The sequence below is a fragment of the Tinamus guttatus genome, unplaced genomic scaffold (genome assembly GCF_059628265.1).
Source record: "Tinamus guttatus ecotype Peru unplaced genomic scaffold, ASM5962826v1 Tinamus_guttatus_pri_ptg000601l, whole genome shotgun sequence".
NCBI lineage: Eukaryota > Metazoa > Chordata > Aves > Tinamiformes > Tinamidae > Tinamus > Tinamus guttatus.
Genome location: NW_028289135.1, coordinates 2,801,715 through 2,824,396, shown reverse-complemented (window position 1 = coordinate 2,824,396; position 22,682 = coordinate 2,801,715). Strand labels below are relative to the sequence as shown.

Below are 22,682 nucleotides of genomic sequence, written 5' to 3'. Positions count from 1 at the left end.
CCTTCATGTAGATATTTATCATCTGTGATTATACTACTCTGTGTTCACTGCAAGTAGTGGTAGATGTTTATATGAGGCCTAGAAATCTGGGTGAAATGTTGCTCCTGTGTGCCGTCCAGCAATTCAGAACCTTTCTGAGCCAAAGGTTGTGTCCTGGCCACAGCTCTTAATAGCCACGAATGAACGTGTTTGCCATGAGCTTATGTAATCTTGTTTTAAAAGCCATTTGTACTTTTGGCCTCTGCAGCATCCTGTTGCAATGGATCCTGCAGTTTGATTAGGCAGAAAAAGAGCTTCCTTTTATTTAATACCTACTGCTGGATAATTTTAATACTTTGGCTTGTGCAAACTTTTTTCAGTAGTTTTGCCTCTTATGATTTCTAATAATCTGTCATTTTCTTCCTCACTTTTTTCAGCTGATACCTTTTCTCTTCCGAACTAAGGAGTCCTGGTCTTTCCGGTCTGTGTTCAGATGGGTGCTGCCCTGTGCTGTGGGTTGTTCTTGTTGCTTTTCTATGAGTGCGTGTTTTTTGTTTTGTTCTGGTGTTGTCCATTCGGTGCGAGGCACCCAGAATTGCAGTATTAGTATACAGGTACGTCATGGATTTGCATACTGGCAGAATAGTGTCAGAAATCCGTAGACAAGGAGAGGCAACATGAACAAAATACCCCATTTGCCTCTGCTGCTGTGCTGAGGTGCTGTTTTAAGAGAACTGCTTGTATTTGCTACCGAGTTGGTTCTAAGGAGACGGTAGCCAGTTTAGAGCCCATCACGGTTCTTTCTGGAGGGCAGTCCTTTGCACTGAGTGAATTTTGCCTATCTTTTTCTTGTCAGGTACTTGGCATCATTTTACCTTCTTGTGCACTTTGCGGAATGGATTATGGAAAATGGTTTTATATTGCATACAAGCACTGTCACTCTAGTGCTCACCCCCTTTTTCCTGGTCATATATATGGCCATTTTGAAAATAATCACTCCTGTGGGGGATCTTGTCATAGCTGTCATTTTTCTCTGAAAGGAGGTTCCCTGTAATGAAATTGTTATTGCAATTTACTATTAAATAGCTATTTTCTGTGTCTACTCCAGTACTTAAGACTATCTTGTGAATAAGATCTTGTAGAAACACCATGCTTAAAGCGCTCTTAAAGTGTCAACATTTCAATTTTTTTTTTGTAAGGAATAAGTTTGTGTTAAATTCCCATTATAGCTGGGAGAAAATGACATGTAGCAGCTCCCTTAGACCTCCTAACACTTGGCACGGCCTCAAGAACAACACTGGAGTTCCTAGCTTGGAGTCCTGACTTTGTCATTTTATTTTCCGTAGAGAAAATAGAAAACAGGAGTGGTAACATACCCTGAGCCAAAGGCTGCACCAAAATTTTGCTGAAGTCATATAGGAATTAGTAAAATAAATATGTGCTTATTTTTATCCATAGCATCCTATAACTATAAAGAGACTTGCAAACATGAAAAATAAGCCTCCTGCAGGAGAAGAAATGTAAATGAAAATGCTGTCAACAAGCCGTATTTTCAATTTAAACTTCTCATAGGACAACGTGAATATTGTAGTAGAAGAGTTTTGGGTGTTTACTTATTATTTTCCCAGTTGCTTTTTCTAGTACATATATCCTGCTGTTTCAAAGTTGTGCTTCCTAAAAGACAAGCCAGTAACAAATGACCCTTCACTACTGAGGCTGCACATTCTATAGGTCAACTCATAGTATCGCCATAGTAAAACTCCACAGAAAAGTTCCCTCTGAATGAAAGAATGAGAGTAGATATTCTGAAAATGCTGAGGGTTTGGGGGGTTTTTTTATGTGTTTTTTTTTTTCCCTCCCTCCGGTTTGGTACAACTTTCCAGAGGAAGTAATGGAATTCTCTAGGGAGTCCCTGAGGAACAGTCTTTGTCTGTGATAAGAAGATATGGACTTCTTTTGGGATTTTTTTTTCCCTTTGACATATCTCTTTTTTTAAAATCCTTATTTTGTAATAGAAGATGGAATAAAGTTCTTGTTTTCTGGAATAACTTTCAGCAGTCTTGCCAGTAATTACTTGGAATTGTTTGTATTAATTCTGAGAATAAAATACAATATGTTCTTTCTTATTGGCGGTTTTGGATTCTCGTGTGTGCCAACCTGGGAGGACCTGTCTCCTATTCCCAATTGGGGAATTTACTTGTAAAATGTTTTCAAGTAGCCAGCGAATACTGTACTGTGTTCCTGCCTATCAGCTTGATGCCTGCTTTGCTCATATAAATAAATGATACAAAAAAGTGTCTACTCTGAGGAATTAATAATTAAGTATAAGCTGAATCCTCAGCTCTAATAATTCTGTGTTTTTCTCCATTAGGGAAAACTATTTAAAATGATAAATGAATCCATTCCAGCTACAACTAATGGAAGAGTTTTGTGTGGAGTGCTGCAGTTATCTGCTGCTGCAGTACCTGCGGTTTGAATTGATTTTTAATTTTTTTTCTTCTAGTTAGCTTTCTGCAAGGCTACTCAGTAACCTTTTATCTGGGATACAAACCATGAGTACGGCAGTACCTGTGATGATATATGTAGCTTTTTACTTACTTTTAGTTGCAACTCGTGGTAGCCCCTCAATTTGAGATGTTTGGCAGTTCAGTTGATCAAGGGGCTGGAGGGCACAGAGAAGGTGGCGGTTCCTGCTGAGGGCTTGGGGGACAGCTTGTGGTTAGTGCTTGCAACTCGATTTCATGGGGTTAGTAGCAGGGCAGTTGCAGTTAAAAACTGTGCTTTGCAACTTGCTGCCTTTCATTATCAAAGCTCCTGTTTGGCAGGTGTTGGAGCATTCCACAAGTTTTTACCTGCTCCTTCTTTTCCATCCTCTTTTTCTCTTCAGTCATTCTCTTGTTTCATGTTTTTTTTTCCTTCCTCTTTGGTTTTGTGAATCTCATATCAAGTGAAGACTTGCAGGGGATGCAAAGTGAGCCCTGGGCCATGTATTGAATTTGTTGCAAAGATAAAGGGCCAGCAACCCAACTTAGTAAATCAGCTATCTGTCCCTGGGTGTTGTCTTGAAATGTCTCTTATTAAGAAATAATTATTCATTGGCAGTGCAAAATAATATATCTGTATCTTAGAAGATCTGTTGCTTTTTTTCAGTAACTGCATAATAGTTGCACATTAGATTATGGTCCATGGCTGAAAAGTAAGCTCTGTCTTACCTCAATCTTTCATGATTTCCTGTTGGCTTGAATTGGGAGCTTGCTTCATGTCTAGAAATGTGTAATATAATGTTTTGCATATTTGATTATTGTTTCACTTGTTAATTTTCGTGGTTCTCAGCTTTATTTTCTGGTTTTGGCTAATTTTTTTTTTTTTTTTGGAAGTGCTGCTCTCTGTCTTCCTTTTGCTTCACTTTACATGGTTGTCTTGTGTTTCATTCTTTTGGTAATTTCTCCCGCTGTCGCTTTAGGTGGCAGTCACAGGGAATCCGTATCCTTGAATTGTTTTTGAGTGTTTGCACACCAAGGCAAATACCGTTTCATCATTTACATTCTTAACTATACTCTGCACTTTTTTATTTACTTAGATCACAAAGGTGAAGGAAGAAATAGTCCTTGAAAAACGTTAACTTGTGTTCTGCAAACCTTCTGTGTAGATAGAATAAATCTGCCTTGCGGCTTGGCTCTCATGCGCTGACAAGACACCTCTGATGGGGGCTGTTACTGCTAATCCCGGTAATCTGGCTCCGGGGAGTACAGTAGACCCTGGAGCCTGGTGGTCCTTCAACTTCCAAAGAAAGTTACTGCTATTTGGAGTTTGGGTGAGCTATGTTAAAGCATACCCACAAAAACAGGTTGGCCGAGAGGATGAAGCGTGTGTGTCCCATCTCCAGATCCATTGTTTCGGGATAGACTCTGGAACAGCGTGTTCCCTTTTGCCAGATGCAGTGCTCTTCGGGAGATTTAAGTGTTGGTTACATGTTACCTCAGCCAGGGGGTTGTGTGGCTGGTTTTCTGTCTAGGAGCATTAGGGGAAGGTCCTGGCTCTCATGGGTGCCTTGGGAGAGGACAAAAACTTCCCTCACTGACCTCTGCTTCGGAGAGGATTCTGTTCTTGCTCCTGCGGAGGCCGATTTCTGTTTGCTCTGCTCTTCTTCTGTGCCGTCGCTTCACATTCAGTTTCAGTTTTGTTCCCTTCTGATTTTTAGAGGGGGAAATATGTAGTTTGAGATTATGACGCTGCTCGTAACTGTGATGTGTGTCCAGCCCGGGCTTTTGCAATGACAACAGACAGGAATCTTGACAGGTGGCATCAGCACTTTATTTTTTTTAAATGGTGGTTTGCAGAAAAGGACTGATCTGCCTGGAAAAGCCTACTCGTATTCTGGGAAGGGTGAAAAATGTATTTTCATGAATGTATAAAATACTCCTTTTGTTATCAAAGTAACGGTAAGGAGGGGAGTAGCTGGTTTTGTGACTTGATTGCCTGTTTCTGTGTTAGTTTCGTGATGCTTGGGGTAGGTGGAGTTGGAGAAACCAGGTGGGTTCCTCGTCATCTATTGATACCTGGTAACACCAAAAATTGTATTTTCCCTGAGCTTAAGTTTACTGTTGAATCAGCTGATATTTAAAAAATACAGAAGAGGAGAGGGGCAGCTTTTGGTATTACCTGGGCCAGGATGGGCCGTTTCCTCAAGTTTTACTTGCTGCCCATGGACAGCATTTGCTAGATGGGCATGGGAACCAACAGCCTCACCACCAGCGTAGCCCAGGGGCTCTCTGCTGTTTTACACCATGTTTGCAGTGGCAAAGGACAGCAGTTTGTGATCACACGGAGGTGATCAGCCTTTCTCCAGGTTGGCAGCTTGGGCAGAGTCAGCGTTGCTTGGACATAAATTGTAGATGGCTTTAAAATATGCTGCTAGCTGCTTTTAGCTATCTGGCTTTAAGTCTCCATAAGACTTTCGTGCCGGGTTTAATATTAATTATAGCACTACTTTGTCTACCATAAAAAAAAAAGGGGGGGGGGGAGGTAATGTAAGTTGTTTAAACGAATTACCTGCCCCCAAATAGTAGAAGTGATACATAATGTCAATTTTGGAATACTGTCTGTCCCTTTGCAAATATGCTTACAAATTATTTTAAATTAGCTTTTCATGAACTTACTGTCCATGGTAGTAAATCTTTCTGTAGATTGAGATGAACAGGTGGCAGCTGAGATCTTGACTTGGACATTTTAGTGTGCTCATATAGGTAGGGTAAATTTGAGATTCTTAGTGTACAAGTACCTTCCTATGTGGCTGGCTTTCTAAATATATAATCCTATTATTGTGCCCTTGCACAACATTCATATTTATATCAATAATTCTTTCCTGTAAGATAAATCCCAACTTTATAGTTATTTCACTTCTTAATGTGTGAATAGAATTATAGTTTTAAATAAGAAATGAAATAATTTCAATCAGTCCTTTTTAAAAATATACGAAATACCTCCTAGTATTTAGCAAAATTATCATGTATGGTTTCTTATCTCTGATAGGGAAAAAGTTCTAAGCTTCTCAGTATGTACAGTCTCGGGAGGGAGGGTACTATTGGTGATGATGAATATTTTTTAAATGGCAAATCTCTCAGCCATGTGCTTTCCAAAATGTTACAGTGTGTGGAGTTTGTTTGTTTGTGCTTTGTTATTTTATGTGTGTGTGTATATATTTAAAGTCCCTTCACTCCCTCCTGTCTCAACTGTAATCCTTAGGGTTTCTTTCCACTTCCTAAACCTCTCCCGGAATTAAGTTTATAAAGCTTCCAACTCTGAAGTTTCGGCTAATGCTTCCACAAGCTTTATTTTTAAGGTAATTAATTCAGTTTATTCAGTAGATCTCTCAACTAAACAAACGCATTTCTTGTGTGTAATAATCTTAAAATGGGCAATCAGTCTTTCATGTGTGATCGTTGGTGCTTGATGTTGTATGGCTGAGGATACACATTAGCTCTGGCATTGTGCTGAAAAAAATATTTAGTGAATACTGGTATTTATACTGAAAAATGTATTTGATGAAAATATATATTACTGAATTACTACTAGATCATTTTTGTTTGTTTGTTTTAAAAGATGCTGCTTTTTTATCTTCTAGACCAGATAATGATGAAACTAGCAAGTTGACTAGAGCCATGCAAGAACAAAGCATTCTGTTCCTTCTTGGAAAAAAAAAAGCTTTTTTTTAAAAAAAAATATAATATATTTTCAAGGCACTTACAATGGTAAATTAAAAACAGACTTTTAAAGTCTGTGTGGATTGACTTTTCTTTCAAATGTCTATATGGTGCCAAACTACTGAGTCACTAGTCTGCTCTTCTTGGAGGGCATGTGGAGTTATCCGTGCAGGCCAGCCAATTCCACAAACACATGCTACGTTATTCAACAGTTGCCTGAATCTGAAGTATATTATTCAACCTGTTTGTTCATAATGTGGACAGATTTAGGTTGCCACAAATCAAAGTATACGTTAAGCCCTTTGTCAGCTGCAAAATGGGTTTTTGTGTTTGCTTCTAGGTTTTTTGTCTTTGGGGATAGTACCTTTTCAGCTAATTTCTTTGAGAGACCTCAATTAGTTACATTTGGCTTTTTGTTTGTTTAAGTTTTCAACATCTGCATTTTTTTCGTTTGAGTTTGTAATAGGCTTTCGTATCAAAAATACCAGAATGTGTGTTATTGAACCTCAGGGAGGCTGTTAGGGCTTTGAAGCACTAACTTAGGCAAGTATCAGATATGTTTTTTGTTTTAAAGAGGGGTGCAGGTGTTTAAGCTTCAGAACATTGTAATTATTCAGAGATGCACTTCAAAAATTCTACTTTTTTTGAAAAAAAAAAAGTTAAAGGCAGTGCACAACTCTGTAGACTTTGTTAATTAAATCTGAACACAGCTTTATTTTCCTAATAAGGAATTAGATTAGTAAGTGGAAGCCAGTTTTAATACTATGGAAAAACTGCAAGGATGTTTGCATTTATTTCACCAAATCGATGTTAAAACAACACCTTTTGGTTAACTTGGCACAATTTTGAGAAAAGTGTATGTCCTAGCTTGGCTAGCAGCCTAGAAAATGCCAGTGTTTTGACTACTAAGGAGGACCCAAGCTTGATACTTCCCTGACGTTTGTAAGCTCACTCAGCAATCTGTTCTCTTGGCACTTGGAGGTTTGAGACTTGTAACCTTCGAAGCTCAGGTGTATGAGAGCAGTGGGAACCCTGTTAATGTTTAAATGCTGGTATCCCTGTTTAGTAGCAGAGTAGTCAGGGGCTGAAAGGCTCCAAAATCCTGCTCTGGCAGTCAGGAAGTGCATTCTGGGCCTTCCTGTTATTTCTGTCTGTTAACACTGCTTTCGGTTGCTCTCCGGTTACCTTTGAGATGTGTTTCTGGTTGCCCGGCTTTCCCCACGGCTCACTATGAGCTTTGAGGGGTTTCGTCCTGTTTCCAAGATCTGCACGCTCCTAGGTTCCTGGGTCTCATCTGATACGTTTATGGGAGTTTCTCTTTCCCTTTCTTTTTTTTTTTTTTCTCTCTCTCATTAAAGTGTGGGCACACCCCATGTTCACAGTCATTTTTGTGAATATTAGGCTTAAAATGTTTGATTTAAATTCAAACCAGATGTGGGATTGCCAGCTCTAGATCGCTGGGTTGAATACAGCAAGGGAGCAGCATGAAAATTTCTGCCTTCAGATTTGTCAGTTTGTTAGAGTGTGTAAATCGAATACTGTAAGTAGATAAAAGTACAGCTTAAAACAGGCAACAGTTTTAATAAGTAAAGCAGTGACTTCATTTGAAAAGAAGTTGAACTGGCAAAACTTTCTGTGAGCTTCAATCAGAAACCAAGAAGTTAAAGTAAGCTATGAGTAAAAGTACTTACCTGTTGTGCCCAACCTCTGCTGGTATCCTGACTTGCTTCATTTTGTATGTCTGTCAAGTCAGGTTCTTTCAAAGCAACCGGAAATCTTGTATCGACAGTCGTGTTGAAAGGCTTGGGAAGGTAGGTCAGATTAAGCGTTAGTTTCTGGACTGCCTAGAAGTTCGTAAGGAAAATAAACTGCATACAACATAGCTGCCTGATGATTCTCTTTAGAAGACAAGAAGCTGCTTCAGCTCTCTTTTGTTGTTGTTTTGTTTTCTTTTCTTTTCTTTATTTTTTTAAGCTGTCAGCAGTGAGCCTGCTTGCTTCTTGCAGACTCCCCACTTGACTTCCATTGAAAGGTACAGATTTTTAGTGAGGATGCATTTTGCAGATACTCATATTTCTCTTCATCTTCTCTAGATAACAGTTCCCCCTTGCCTGGGCTTTCGTGGATGTTTAGGCTTTTTCCACCCCCAGCTTTTCTGCAGCTGTAGGCTCTTTCCACATACTCCTAGCTTTTTAGATTCACTGTTTTGATTTCTGTGACCACTGATTCTCTGGCCTAACAAGATCATAGAAGGCATATTGGCGTGAAGTTTTACTTGTGTGAAAGTTAATATTGAAATACTTAGATTGGCTGGGCCCCAAAGAGCTTATTTTGCCCATTTCAGCTTTCTGTGTTTTGGGTAGAACTGATAGGAGTTTCTCCAAAGTTGATACATTTTTTTTTTCTTTTTTTTTTCTTTTGAAAATTTCCATCTCTGATTGTGGAAGGTCAGCAGTAGAAGACTTACAAATTAGAACCAAGCTCTACCATGTTAGCATGTTTAAGTCGGTATAGCATGTTTAAGTCAGTAATATTGACTTTGCTCATACAAAGTAGTATCTATACAGCCGTGCTTCCCTCAATTTCTCTGTTATTTTGTGTACTTTGCGAAAATAGCTCTTCGTCTGAAGTGTGCTTAAACTGAAATGTATTTCCTCAGGATTTCTGTTTGTCAGGGATGAACACATTCTTTAACCAGATATGCATTACAGATGCACCAAACAGGCTCAAGTCAGTTGTGTTATATTTGCTTTGATCCCATATGTGTGTTTTTTGTTTTTTTAATAACGTGTCAAATGACCCATGCCAGGGATTTCCAGTGAAGTCTTTGTGAGAGCGTGAGAGCATCTGATAAGTTTTTGCTAGGAAGTCATCGGTCTTGGATTTGGACATCTTGTTTTGCTCGCAGAGACTTGCAGTTCCTTCGGCAAATAGCAAAAGTGACATCTCCTTAACCGATGCAGCTTTCTTTAGTCCGAGCTAAACAATAGTTATTTTATACTAATAAATTAATATGACAGAGCACATGTCCTCTCTCCAGTCTGTTGCGTGTTTCTTTGTTTTCCTTGGGATTTGGCGTTGTCATGTAACTAGTATTTTCTCCCCCCTCCCCTTCCTAAGAGTTTTCTGTTACTGCTTTCTGCTTCCTGTGAACAATACCCAGGCTTGCAGGTATGCAGCTGGGAGAGGAGTGGGAAAGGAGAGAGGAAAAAGCTTCAATCTGTTTACCTGCAGCTCTCCCGCCTATATATAGGGGGTAGACGCCGGTGTTCCTTCTGCTTGGTCATGGTTGAGACCGAACTCATGTTCTGTGCTGCCCTGATGAGCTCTGCTTCGTTGATGCCCCTTCAAGTAGTGAACCAAACACTCCGATCGTTCCCTCTTGTTTGTTCCTTTCGTGCATTTAATTGCTAGATGTAGTAGTGGTTGGCACAAAAGTGGCAAGGATGTTTAGCAAAAAAAGATCAGTGATTGCAATTAGCTCCTTGTAACTTTGTGCTAGCAGGTTACTATTTCTTGTTTATGGTGATAACTTAAAATGCATTTTTTTCTAGAGCTGAACATCCGGAGGGTGAGCATGTACAAAATATGACTTGAATATATGGTGTCTCTCTTTGGGCATGCCAGTATGCAGGGAGTGTAGAGGCGCTCGGGCTCTTCCAGGCTTTTTTGCTTATTCATGGGTTTCGGGGAGTATCTCTGGAGAGCGCTCACGTGCCCAAATTACATTACTGTAGTATTGAAGAAGGTTGGTGTTAGTGTTTCATAAAGGAATGCTTAGAAGTTGTCATGCCAGAGAAGTGCAAAAAGGGGAGACTCGGGGTCTATGATTTGAGCACCAATAATTTCTTGTGTTGAATTTGTCAAATTCCTTTTCTACAGCTGATGAGACAGGTAGCTCTTGGTTTTGAACAAGCCCTTTATAGCCCTAATCTAAAATGTCAGGGAATTTTGAACATTCTAGTCTCTAATGTGGCTTTTTCAACTATCGATAGCAGTGTTTTTTTTTTTAATGTTTAAATGTTTTTTTTAAATGTTTAAAATGTTTTTTTTTTTTTAAAAAAAAAAAAAAAAAGCTAAGCTTTGTGCCAGGTTTGCATGTTTATATATACTATCGAATGGTAAAGCAGTGGGGGGAAAAAAAAAGTATGTGACTTAATTGCATGCGTGGGTAACCTTTCAGTCCTTTCCCACAGAATAAAAATGGGAGCAATCGTGCAGTACATGACAGTTTGACACAAACTCACTTTGTTTTGTTTCACAAAACAATATATTTCACATATCCTGTAAATTGTTAAGTTTTGTAACTTTCCTTATCGTAGCTCGGTTGGGGAAAGGGGACTTGTCACACTAACTGGGGAAGGCAATGTGCTACACTGGCCAATTCGTGTATTTGTTTGCTTTCCAATTTGTCACTAAAGGCTGAGTCATTGTTTCTGTTAGAACAAATATATATTAGATAACTTATCTAATCTAACAGCAAAACTGCTTCTCCTCTCTTGTGGCTAATGATAGCGCAAGTTTCGCACTATAAAGACAAAAACAAGTCCTTGATATATTTATTTATTCTTCAAAGAGTGTCAGTGCTTTAGGCTCAAATGAATTGCTTGAAACACTTTTAACACTGAATGCTGCCGATCATTGTCTTAAACTGATGACAACTGATCCTCCCTGGGCTTTCCAGCAAGTGCTGCGTGTTCTCTTTTTCTCCAGCAATTTTGAGGTTAAAGCTTCCTCTTTCCGTTTAGTGGGTAGAACTCAAACTTGTGGATACAGGTTTGGATTTCCCTTAAGTGAAGAAAACAAGTGAGATTGTTCCAGTAGCTTGTAAAGGAAACTACATCAGTAGGATGCAAATTTAGGCTGGTCTAACTATTATGGAGAGGAAAGGGAAGGGGAGGGAGGGAACTTTTTGAAGAAAGGCACCTCAGTGCTCTTGAGGGGGAAAAATATATAAGTATATGTTTTCATATATATATTTTATACAAAGCATATTTCTTATATATATTTGACAGAGGGGCCTGGGAACAGTGCTTTCTAAACTTTTAACTCTAGCTTCTTTTTAACTCGGTGAAAGATATGTAGGTCACTCGCACCTCAGTACCATTTCATACCTCAGTCTGATTCCTCGTTGTTTTAGTGAGAATTGGAATTGCTAGAGATACTAGATCTCAGCCTTTTCTTCATTCTGAACAGTAGCTGTTCCACGTAGATCTTGAGAAATAACTAATGTCAGCGTTAAATGTACATGATCCTTTTCAGTAAAACCTCTTAAATAACAATATTCATATTGCTGGAAATGTCTATTCTGGAATGGGATTCAGCAAACTTGGGTACCTTTTCAGCATCATTTATGCCCCAGGAGAGCCTGATACAGACCAGCTCTATGGACATGGGCCTCTTCCAAGAGTCTGCCTCTCTGTGGAAACCAAATACCTTCTTCTTCCAACCCAGCTTCACTATTTTATTTTATTTTATTTATTTTATTCCCTTTTTAGAAAAGGAAATTACAGAACCTTTATGACATTATTTGGTATCTTTAACTCACTGTTCTGATTTTGTGTGTGTGTATGTTGGTTTATCAGCTTTGTTGCGGGAAGATAAGTAATGACTTTGCCAAATAATAAGTCAGGTTACTTAGTGTATACGTAGTATGTTTATGTAATGTGAGCCTGGTAGTGGCGCCTGTCGTATGGATGCACTGAAAGTGGTTGGGAAGCTGGAAGGCCTCGTCTCAAAAGGACAATATAATGGAGTATTTTAGTTTTGAGAACTTTTCACCAAAGTATTGTGATGTGTGCGTTGTTTTTTTTTTTGTTGTTGTTTTTTAGTTTTTTGTTTTGTTTTGTTTTAATTTTGTTTTACAACCACCGTGCTACTTTTTGGCAAAGGTTATGTTCCTATATGTACCTGGAAGGATCCACCATTGGATTTTCCACTAGTGCTGTATTTATGCAAATAAATACTTTAAATGCTTGCTACCATAGCAAAAACAGTTCTGCTTACCTGTAATAGGTAAATATTTTACTGAGTAAACCACAAATAATACTTTATTTCTTTGCCTGCTCAAAGCAGTTTATCATGCAAAGCAAACTGTAGAAAGTTTTATTTTTTAACATAAGAAAGATAAAAGTTAGTTAATTATCAGTATAAACTAGCAAAAAAAGTGTACTGAAACAGTTGCTTTGAAAGGCTTTTAACTCCTGGTGTTTCACAGTTTAATTATAAGGCTGTTTTTGGTATATTACATGAGAGTTACATGGCTGAAGCTTGAGAATCTAGAGGGCTGCCTTAACCAGACTGAATCTGGCCTGGAAGGCCCGTGTTAAGTGTTGGCCTTCTCTACCACCTCCTGCAGCAGTCTGCAAGTCAGCTCAGATAAGTGCAGCATGGGAAGTTAAATGTACTACAGTACTGAGAGTCGTTTCATGTCATCAGCTTATTGCGCATTGCTGTTCAGTGTCTGTTTCAGACTTCTCACTTCTTCCCACATCCGAAAAGAGGATGTTTTCGTTACACACATAGATAGATTTCAACAAAGGTTCAAAGACCTCCTATGAACAGGACAAAACAGAGGCCAAGGAATGCACTTAGTGATGGAGAAGGATGGGCTGGCTGTGCTGTCTGAAAAGTCTTCTGAAAATAAAGGTTGCTACCACTTTTTGAGGAACTTCCTTGCAATGGAAACAAGAGGAGGGAAAAACAAACAGTGCGTTGTGACAGTTGTCTGTGAACTTGAATCTGGAAGACTAGTATTCTCATCACCAGGAGAAACACCTATTTTTTTTAATTACAAAAAAGATATTTTTCCTCTCTTGTATTTCGTTCAAGGGAGGGAAGTCTAAACGATTACTCACAACATTGGACCACCCTTATCTTTAGCACCTCACCAGCGTTCCTCTTGGTGCATTCCATGCCTTAGTTTTTGTTGTAGCTAAATGATTTTCAACTAAGAAGGAAAAAAAACGTTTTTTTTCCATTGGATTTTTGGATTTTTTTTTCATTGCTATCTTAATTTTTGTACTGCTTATGTATAAGTTTTATAGGTGGTAATACAGATAAAAATATAGACTATTTTTTTTCCCTACAGATAAGCTAAATTACTGTGTTTGATTCTTTGACTCTAGGCTATGGTGGCTTGTTACCCAGGCAATGGAACGGGATATGTTCGCCATGTTGATAATCCAAATGGAGATGGAAGATGTGTTACCTGTATATATTATCTTAATAAGGACTGGGATGCCAAGGTATGCAGTTTTCTATAGCTTTTTTTTTTTTTTTACATGTATTTTGCTAATGCATCTTTGCTGCAGATGTTTGTTCATGTTCTTATTTCTGTGCCTTAGTTGTGTTCTTAGATAACTTCAGTAATTGATATCCTCTGTGATTCTCTTGTGCTGAGAAGTTCTACAGATGAAGCATTTATTGTCATAGTTTTGACAGGTGCTAGCAGAACCTCCTTGACAGTTAGATTAAGGAAACCTGCATATTTTTCATGTATGTTTTCATTATGCAAGTAAGTATCTACCAGTACTCAGGCTTCACAAATATCTAATAATCCAATTTATTGTATAGCTGTTTGTATGATGAACACCTCCCTTCCCCTGCCCAACAGACTCTTAATAAGAGTAACTAATAATTTGGAAGGGAATGATTTAAACTTATTATGTGGCTAGATTGATTATTTGAATATGTTTATAAAAGTAAAGATTGTGTAGCTTAAGAGCAGTTGCAAATGAGCAAGTGCTGCAGTGCTTGCAGTATCAGTATAGTTCAAGGTTATGCAAGTCTTTGTATTAGTGTAGACACAGAGTGTAGAATAGATAAGCCTTTATGACCCAGGTCAAGTGGTCTGAGAAGTTACTACCAGTGATTTGAAACTCTCCTTAGAAGTTACACCTATGATAATTACTCTTCTAATTAGGATTATCCTAGCAATTCAGTGGGATTAGGTAGATTTGAAGAACAGATGTAGTTAGCTGGATGTATTGATAGGATAAGAGAGTGTGCAAAGATAGCTTTATTTATGCCTTGCTTGCTGTGCAGCTAGCTGTGCGGAAGATTGTTCTCACTGCATATGAAAGACAAGAAAAAAATCCCTACTGGTATCTCTGTAGTAATTCTTAGGAAGCCGAATGTGTAACAGCACGTAACGAGGCAGTTCCCTCATGAACTGAGTATACTTTCTGTGGATGACACTAGTTGCAGCCAGGGGTGATTATTTTCGTTTTTGAACACAGTCTGTTTCTTAAAGCAGCTGGATGAGCCACTGAAACTGAAAAGATTCCTGCATGAAACCAGTAGTTCTGAAAGTTGAGCCAGAAATGGATGTGCTTATGTGCTTGAATCTTTTTGCTTCTTGCTGCACTTTGTAAAATGTCAAATTTCATCTTTCACTTTAGAAAATAAATTACTAGCCGTCTGTGGACACAAGCATACTGGTTGGACTAAAAATCTTTTTTAAGTTTTGGGATGTTTTTAGTCGATTTCACTTTTTTTCCCAGGGCAGCTGAGTATGTATCAGAGACTAAGAGTCAAACAAATTGCACATTGAAAATAACTAAGACAGATATACTAGGAGAATATTTGAGTTATTAACAGATGTACATAATATACTGCAAAATCTATTTTTAATTACAGTATATTATCAAGTGAATTGATTAGCAAATAAAGAAGCTCAAACTTTCTGCAGGAGAACAAGTGCATCTAATAGGAGTTGTTTGTTGTTTTTGATCTCCTTTAAAAATAAATCATTTAAATCAGTGCATCTTGTTAGTATTTGCACTGCACATTGGCAGGAATTTCTTCATCTTAATTACAGAATTACAGAAATATTGCATAAAGCTTTGACTGCTGTTATTTTTTTTATTTCCTTTAAGCTGCCTGCTTACATAAATCTGTTTATCTGTTTTTTTTTTTTTTTGTAAATTAAGAGTGCAGTTAACAAAAATAAAAACACAGATTTCTACAAAAACAGAAAAAGACAGTTATTCTTGTAAAGCTTTCTGAAATTACTCAGAAATATGTAAGACTTTTTGTTAAATGAAATGCATTGTCAGGAGGAAACTCTAGGTTCACGGTTTCTTTAGCATCTAAGAAAGGGTTTTATTTCAGTTACAAGTGCCTAAAACATTTTTAACTATGATATTCGATACTTAGAAAAGAATAAGTTTCACTACATTTTAAGCACTGATTTTAAATACCTGATTTTTAGGTAAGTGGAGGCATCCTTCGGATATTTCCAGAAGGTAAAGCCCAGTTTGCTGATATTGAACCCAAATTCGATAGACTGCTATTCTTCTGGTCTGATCGCCGCAACCCTCATGAAGTGCAGCCAGCATTTGCTACAAGGTAGGACTCGTGGATTCATGGGCACTGCATGAAGCTTCTTTGCTCATGGGCTCAGGAAAATCCTAATGAGAAATGAGTGAAACGAATGAGTTATGACATGATCCAACATGCCTTCTGAAGTCCAGGTGTACTATGGCAAGGCTTTTCTTTTTTTCTCTCCTATCTAATGGTGATGTTTCAGTTCTGTTTGAGTTGCTGAATTTGTATGGATGTCTGATCTTTGCCTGTTTATCTTCTGGGTAAGATACTCTCTTGAAACAGGGTGAGTAGGGAGAATACTGGAAAGAGAGGAACTCATGAGTGTGTGTTGGACAGGAGTGGGAGCACGCAGGGCTGTGTAGAGACCCCACTCTAGCCAAGGGGAATCGTTTCTACATAGTAGCGTTATACTGTGGCCTCCGTCCTATGTCCATAGCTTATTGCTGTGTTTTAAATATTGACTAACTACTGCGCTTCTGTGTTCCCTTTTGTTGCAAGAGAGGGAGGTCTTATAAAACAAGACATTTTCCTTTTTTGTTTTTATTTTACAAGTGACTTAATTTGGGAATTGGGAGAGGGCTACTGGGTGAAATGGCCACTGATAGGCAACTTTGTCCTGTACTTGCAGGGTTACAAGAGGGACTTGATACCTTTCTTGTGACTTTGTTTAGAGCAGTGGATGATGCTGAACATACTTGTGTTCTGTACCCAAACCTATTGAGTAATGTTACCAGATTGTGTTGGCTGGTAAATTGTTGGAGTTGTTAATCCAAACTTCCTGGTCCACATGTTGTAACACATTTTGATGGTCAGAGCACTGAGCATCAACTCGAGCAGTGAGATAACACAGGACCAGCGCAAGAAGTAACCTGAGAACTGTGGTCCCAGTGTCCTCTTGCTCTGAGCCTTTTGGAAGACTGTGCCGCTCTGCCCTCCCCTCCATACCCTGAGCAGGGTCAGGGTGTAAAATGCTCTTTACCAGCCTTCTACCTTTGCATAGAGAGCCTTATCAGATACTTTGAAGTGTCTACTCAGTAGTTGGCCTTTCATATTGCAACCCTCTGGGCCGTGGAAAACTGGAGGAGCTCTGCAGGAAAGGGAAGTTTTTTTTTTTTTCCCTTATGCCAGCTTCTTGCCATGTGACTCAGTCCTGGACTCGACTGAGTAAACTCAAAAGTGAGGGCAGAGGACAAGGTGATGGGCCGGGAGACTGTGTGCTCCCTGGTACAACTTGGGGGCAAAAAAACATATAGCAAGTCATCAGAAAAGTCTAAATTTATAGCACTTTTAATAGATTTTTAATAGCTTGCCCTATAGTAAGCATAGTCTGAATGGTCTTTCAGGACCTGTTTAGGCTACACTTAATAAAAGGGAAACACTGTTTGGCTGTTGGGGTATCTTTTTTCTATGAAACTGCAGAAGTATTGTCTCATATAATTTGAGTTTTGTTTTCAGTGCTTCATTATAGTATGTCTGTTTTTATTAATAATTTAGGAATTCCTTATTTTTTATCCATTTCTCTAGGTACGCAATAACAGTGTGGTATTTTGATGCAGATGAAAGAGCACGAGCTAAAGTAAAATATCTAACAGGTAAAGTATTGCAAATATCTTCTGTGTTCTTCTTTTATGGAAAGAGCTAAACAGTCCCAACTGATCTTCTTGGCCCGCCAGTGCACAAAAGGGAGGGAGAGAAAACCAAATAACTTGTATAACCGGGTTTTATAGGGAAGGCGATCCAGTGGTTAAACTGTTAGTCGCTGACTTGGGAAACGCAGGTCAATTCCGTGTTCTGCACACACTTCCTTTGAGACCTGACGCTAGTCAGGCTTTTAATAGAGGGATACTGCTGCTCCCTGGTTCTGGGTCTCTGGTTGGGGTGTTCTGAGGGTAAATGCACCCAGAGGTGGTGAGGCCCTGCAAACTGAGAGCCGTGAAAGTTTCTTTGACAGAGTTATTTAATAGTCAAATTCAACTTGACCTGACTTGGGTCTCTGTATTTGAAGAATAAAAGCCTAAAATTAAATTTTGGAATCAAAGAATGGAGTTACTTCCTCCAAATCCACATATCTAGCATCTGTTTTCCTTTTCTGGCTTCTCCCTCAAGAGGAAGTTGATCTAATTTTCCTGTTCAAATTAGCATTATAAGGAGAAACGCTGTAGGGTTTCTGCCGTACTTGCAAATGCCATCACGACTGTGCATGTTGCAGCAGTTTATAAGCAAGCTAAAACAGGTGTAGCTCAGGTGTAACACACGTATCATAGGTCCAGGTTCTCGGCAGTTTCACCGAGCTCTCTACCTTGCATTACTTTGAAGACACAAGCCAGCCCATGCGAAAACTACATTCATTTTTGGTGCTGGAGTGACCTGCCTTTCAGAAGGAGCAGGAGAAACTCAGCTTGTGGCCCACAGAGGAACGTGGAGTGCTGCAGGCCCGGGCCCCGGGGGCTCTCAGCCCGGGCTCACGCGACCATGGTCCCAGGCTCCAGCCAGGCCCCGGGGGCTCTCGGCCCGGGCTCACGTGGCCGTGGTCCCAGGCTCCGGCCAGGCCCCAGGAGCTCTCGGCCCGGGCTCACGCGGCTCTGTGGCATGTGCGCCGTGTGGCACTGCCCAGGCTGCCAGGAATACCGGACGCCTCTGGCACGGCCCCTCTGCCAGGGCCTGTGCGTGAGCTGGGCTCCCTGGCGTGCAGGCGTGACTGGAAGCTTCTCTAGCAGTGGCCATGCCAGCGCAGAGCCACTTCCACGTGGCGGCCAGTGATAATTCTGGTCCCGCTTCGATCTGCGGTTGATTGGAGTCGTCCTCCTGTGATGATTTCAACAACTCCAGTGAGCATCATGCAAGACGCTTTATTTTCAACCGATATTAAAGAGTATAAAACTACTAATTTGGGCCTAGTGTCATTCTAACTAGTCATGCACAATCTTTGTGAATATTTGTTGAATATGCGATATTGTGTCTGTTGATGTCTGACTTTTTGGAGGATTTATCCTAAGTTATTTAGGTCATTTAGTGGCAGGGGCGGGGAGGGGGGGGAAGACAAAAGAGGTGGTTCTAGCAGCAAGTCAGATGAGATTTTGTGTTAGATTTTTTCCCTGTCTCTTTACAAATACCCTGAGACTTTGCGTCTTCCAATCCAAAATGATAGACCAAACCCTAGGATTCTCATGTGGATATTTTCAGAGATCACTTTTGTATATATGATATTAAGTATCCATTTTTAAATTTGGGCATCTGTTTTCAGAGATGAAGAGTGACTGTAGCTCATTAACTTGAATCCATGACACAGCAGCTGTACTGAAGTGTACACAAATCTGTTTTGGTAAATCATAGCTACAGGCCAACTTGAAAGATGCTTTTTTTAAACTTATCTTGAAGGTTGTGTTGAAATTCTATAAATTACACTTCGATAAATGCTGAATAGCAGTGCTGAATAATAATACTGATTTTCTTTCCGTATTTCTGCAGGTGAAAAAGGTGTGAGGGTTGAACTAAATAAACCTTCTGACACGATTGGGAAAGACGTTTTATAAGCCTTTGATTTAGCAATTCCTCTTGCTATTCTCCCTGATAAATCTTGATGCTATCTATTAACTTTTGAATGTGAATAACAAGATAAAGGAAAATCGACAACAAACCAACATTTTAATAAAGAAGCAAACAGTGTTTCAATGTTGCATCAAACAGAAGATTTTTTGACTGCTGAAGCATTGTGCTATGTGATTGTGACTCCAGGCCTGTGACTGCTTATGTGAAGAAGATAAGCAATCAGTAAGAAACAGCTTATGCATCTGGACATGAAATAAGTGCCCTACATAGAATTTGTCCATCCTTATATTTTGCCAGACCTGTCATCCAGCTGAATCCAGTTCATCTCTCCCTTTTTTTATATGGTAAAAATTTGAATTTTGGGTAATTTTTGTATGACCAGGTACAGTTTATCAAAATTGAGTGTTTAAAAAAAAGAAAAAGGAAAAAAAATTACAGTATTCTCCAAAATAACATCGATCTATTTTTGTAAAACTGTTCATACTGTTCTCCTCTGCCATGGAAGATCTAAGTTAATATAAGGGTTGCCAGTAACTGATTATCACTTTAATTTTCTTTACACCTTGAGTCAGAAAAGGAGCACTTTAATTACCAGCTAAAAATCTGATTGTTTTGTATTCATATCTCACACTAATCCTAACTTTTAAAGATTGCTGCTGTATTTTTTTGACTATGTCCTCTGAACCTTATTAACAGAAGCAAATCAGTATCTCGCTATTAGTAACATTCAGTTTGTGGTTTTGTATGTTGAATCCACGGAGGGCAAGTTTCTGTCCCTCCTTAGTGTTTTTTTGTTTTGTTTTGTTTCTAAGTGACTGGCACTAAGTGAACTTGACACTATCGGTTGCTGTTATTGGCTTTGGGGACCTGGTGAATAACATCGACTTACAAGTATATACAAGGGCTTTCCTAGGCTATTAGAGGTACCCAGAACCTCCTTATGTACTTGACAGAAAATTTTGAGCTTTCTCCCTTTTCTAAAGAATACCTGCCATCCTCCTTTCCTTTGTATATAAGTTAACAAAATATCTAAAAATACCCTCTCTGTCTGTCTCTCTTTCCAAATGTTGGTGTCCCATCCAGTCTGTAAGTTGACACCTTGGTCTATTATATAGAATCAAGGAAATGATCTGCACGGAAGCTGAAGTGCATCACTGCAGGCTCCATGTGCGATGCATCTTTATATTTTTTTCACTGTGCTAAAGGATTTTCCCCAGAAAGGCACTGCCCTTTGATCCATACTGAGATATGTATTTAGTAAGCAAATATTTAGTTTGTTTCACATTGTTTTCAGTTTTCGAAGGAGAGGGGACATCACAGAATGAGATGTGCAAAAACTTAGTTATTCTTTTTTATTTTTTTTAAAAAAAGGAGATTTTGGACTTTTTTTTTTTCCCCTCCCCTCCCTGAGCTTTAAAAGCTTGAGTAAACAAAGACAAACCCTATAAGATACAGCATTCACATTTACAGGAGTTTGGGGGTGGATCAGCTTACCCACTGCAGTTTTCTATCTGTCCTTTATTCCCTTAGCCAAAACAATGTGAGTGTACAGAAATATTTCTGTATATATTACAACTTGTGACAATTTTAGCATCTGTATAGTTTGTATTCAATTAGAGACCTTTTCTATGGAAAGCTCAGTAATTTTTTATTAAAAAGATTACTATTGTTCATGTAAAACATGAAAAAGCTAATTGTTTAGTAGCAAACTGACAGAAGGGGGAAAAATCAGTATTGGTATATCTTTTAGGAGAACCAACAGAAATTCCAGGTTAATTTTGATTTCACTTTTCCTTTTTTTTTTTTTTTTTTTTTTTTTTTTTTTTAATAAGTTGCCCTTCGCAGTTACTTCTTTCTCTGTTCTTCTCTACTCTGTTCTTCCTGGAGAACTCAGACAGGATACCTTTACTGTAAGTGCCTCTGCCAACCTGGCCAAGGAGTGCAAATCTTCATTACTGTCTGGTCTGCAGTGCATTTAGGCTACTGATGAAATGAGCAAAAAAATAAAAAAAAATAAAAAATAAAAGGCAAACAAAAAAAGCCACCACTTCTACTTCATCTTCTTTAATACTACTTTAATGGAGGTTTGGTTGGTTTTGTTTTAGCAATGCACAGCATAAGCCTTTAAACTTCATTTCATTCCCTCTGTCATTGAAACTTATGCAGTTACACAACGTATCAAATTCTAATCATGGTGTAGGTTTGCGCTTGCCAGACAGGTTTAAAAAGTGCTTAATTTTTCACTCCATTTGAGTCATTGCTATAGGGTCAACAAATCAGGTCAGCCATTTCTTCCACGTTATCTTTTAGAAAACTGTTCATTTCATGTCGGTTGAATATTCAATTTTAAGCATCACCAAGCAGGTCCTTGTTTTAAAACTATTTTTTAAACTGTCTTATGATCTGTATGTGTCTAGTCCTGGTTAAAGATACAGCTTCATAATGCTATTTTTATTCATGATGTTAGCCAGCTGTAAAATACGAGACCTTTATCTATAGCAGGCAAAGAAATTCAGGATTCATTTACAGGTTGCCTATAAAGTTGTGTAATTTGAAAAGCAGTGTTCATTATGAAAGAGCTCTCAAGTTGCTTGTAAAGCTAATCTAATTAAAAAAAAATGATGTATAAAGGTTCTTGAAAACATTGTGGTTCTTTGTGATCTATGTAACTTCTGGAAACTTCTCCTTAGCATCTCCTTTCTACTCTGATGAAGGGGGTAGGTGGATTTTTTATTATTATTATTACTTTTTTTTGAGGCAGACCTGTTAGAGCTCTGGAGAAGCCTCTCTTTCTTTGTAACTTCTCTGTAGTTATCTGGGCCTGGTGATCAGTTTTCCACACTTCTTTCCCTTGAAAATGTCCCTGAGTTCAGACTGGCTGGAGAGCAGGGTCAGCTTGTGGTGTATTGAAGGCACGGACTCTGGTATAATGAACCAAAGACCCTTGAAAATGGAGCATCAGATACAACTTATACATCATACTGTCCTGGATACAATCCTTATTTGACTAAAGCACAGTTACCGAATAAACCGATAATGTAAAGGTCAAGACTATCCAGTCAGCTTCTTGGTCACGCAGCGGCTGCACAGGTGCCATTTTGTCCTTTTTCTTGTTTTTGCTCCTTGCTTGATGATAGACCACCTGCACTGCTGTCCTTGAGGTGGGTTATCTGCTAACAAGGCACCCGTGCTACTGTCCTTGAAGGGCCTCCATATCTCCCCCTCTTTGTTTAACTGTTGTATTGCCATAGCTGCTTTTAGTTAAGCAGCCATAATGTGGTTAACTGATTAATCAATCAATCATGGAACACAGAGTAAGAAACAAGGCAGATGCACTAACAATAACCGAAATACAGTTAGCTAAATATTCCCATGGATTCTCGGTTGTCAGGCCTTGCTCGCTGGACCCAGGCCTGTGCAGGGTCAGGGTCCGTAGATTGGCCGCTTCAGTGTCTTCACCCACACAGCTCTTGTTTTCCAGCACTTGGTTGGTAGGTACATGGGGTGCAAAGCCATCTCCTCACGGGTGGGAGGGGGCTGCTAGGGTTTCATGGGAGCTCTCCCGTTTTGGGCGGCTCTTAGTGAATCCGAGCCCCTTGGAGGCAGCAGCAGAAGGGCAGG

The 22,682-nt window shown here is 39.1% G+C and overlaps 1 protein-coding gene across 1 annotated transcript in view; it reads left to right on the top strand.

Annotated features, from left to right (window-relative positions):
• The window catches only part of EGLN1 (egl-9 family hypoxia inducible factor 1), a 31,736-nt gene extending 11,692 nt beyond the window's left edge, over nucleotides 1-20,044 (top strand). The window contains exons 2-5 of the mRNA XM_088534897.1: nucleotides 13,310-13,429; nucleotides 15,397-15,533; nucleotides 17,037-17,104; nucleotides 18,981-20,044. Coding sequence (XP_088391023.1) covers nucleotides 13,310-13,429; nucleotides 15,397-15,533; nucleotides 17,037-17,104; nucleotides 18,981-19,045 — 390 coding nt within the window. The 3' untranslated portion in view covers nucleotides 19,046-20,044. The remainder of the gene's footprint in view (nucleotides 1-13,309; nucleotides 13,430-15,396; nucleotides 15,534-17,036; nucleotides 17,105-18,980) is intronic.
• Nucleotides 20,045-22,682: the final 2,638 nt, after the last annotated feature.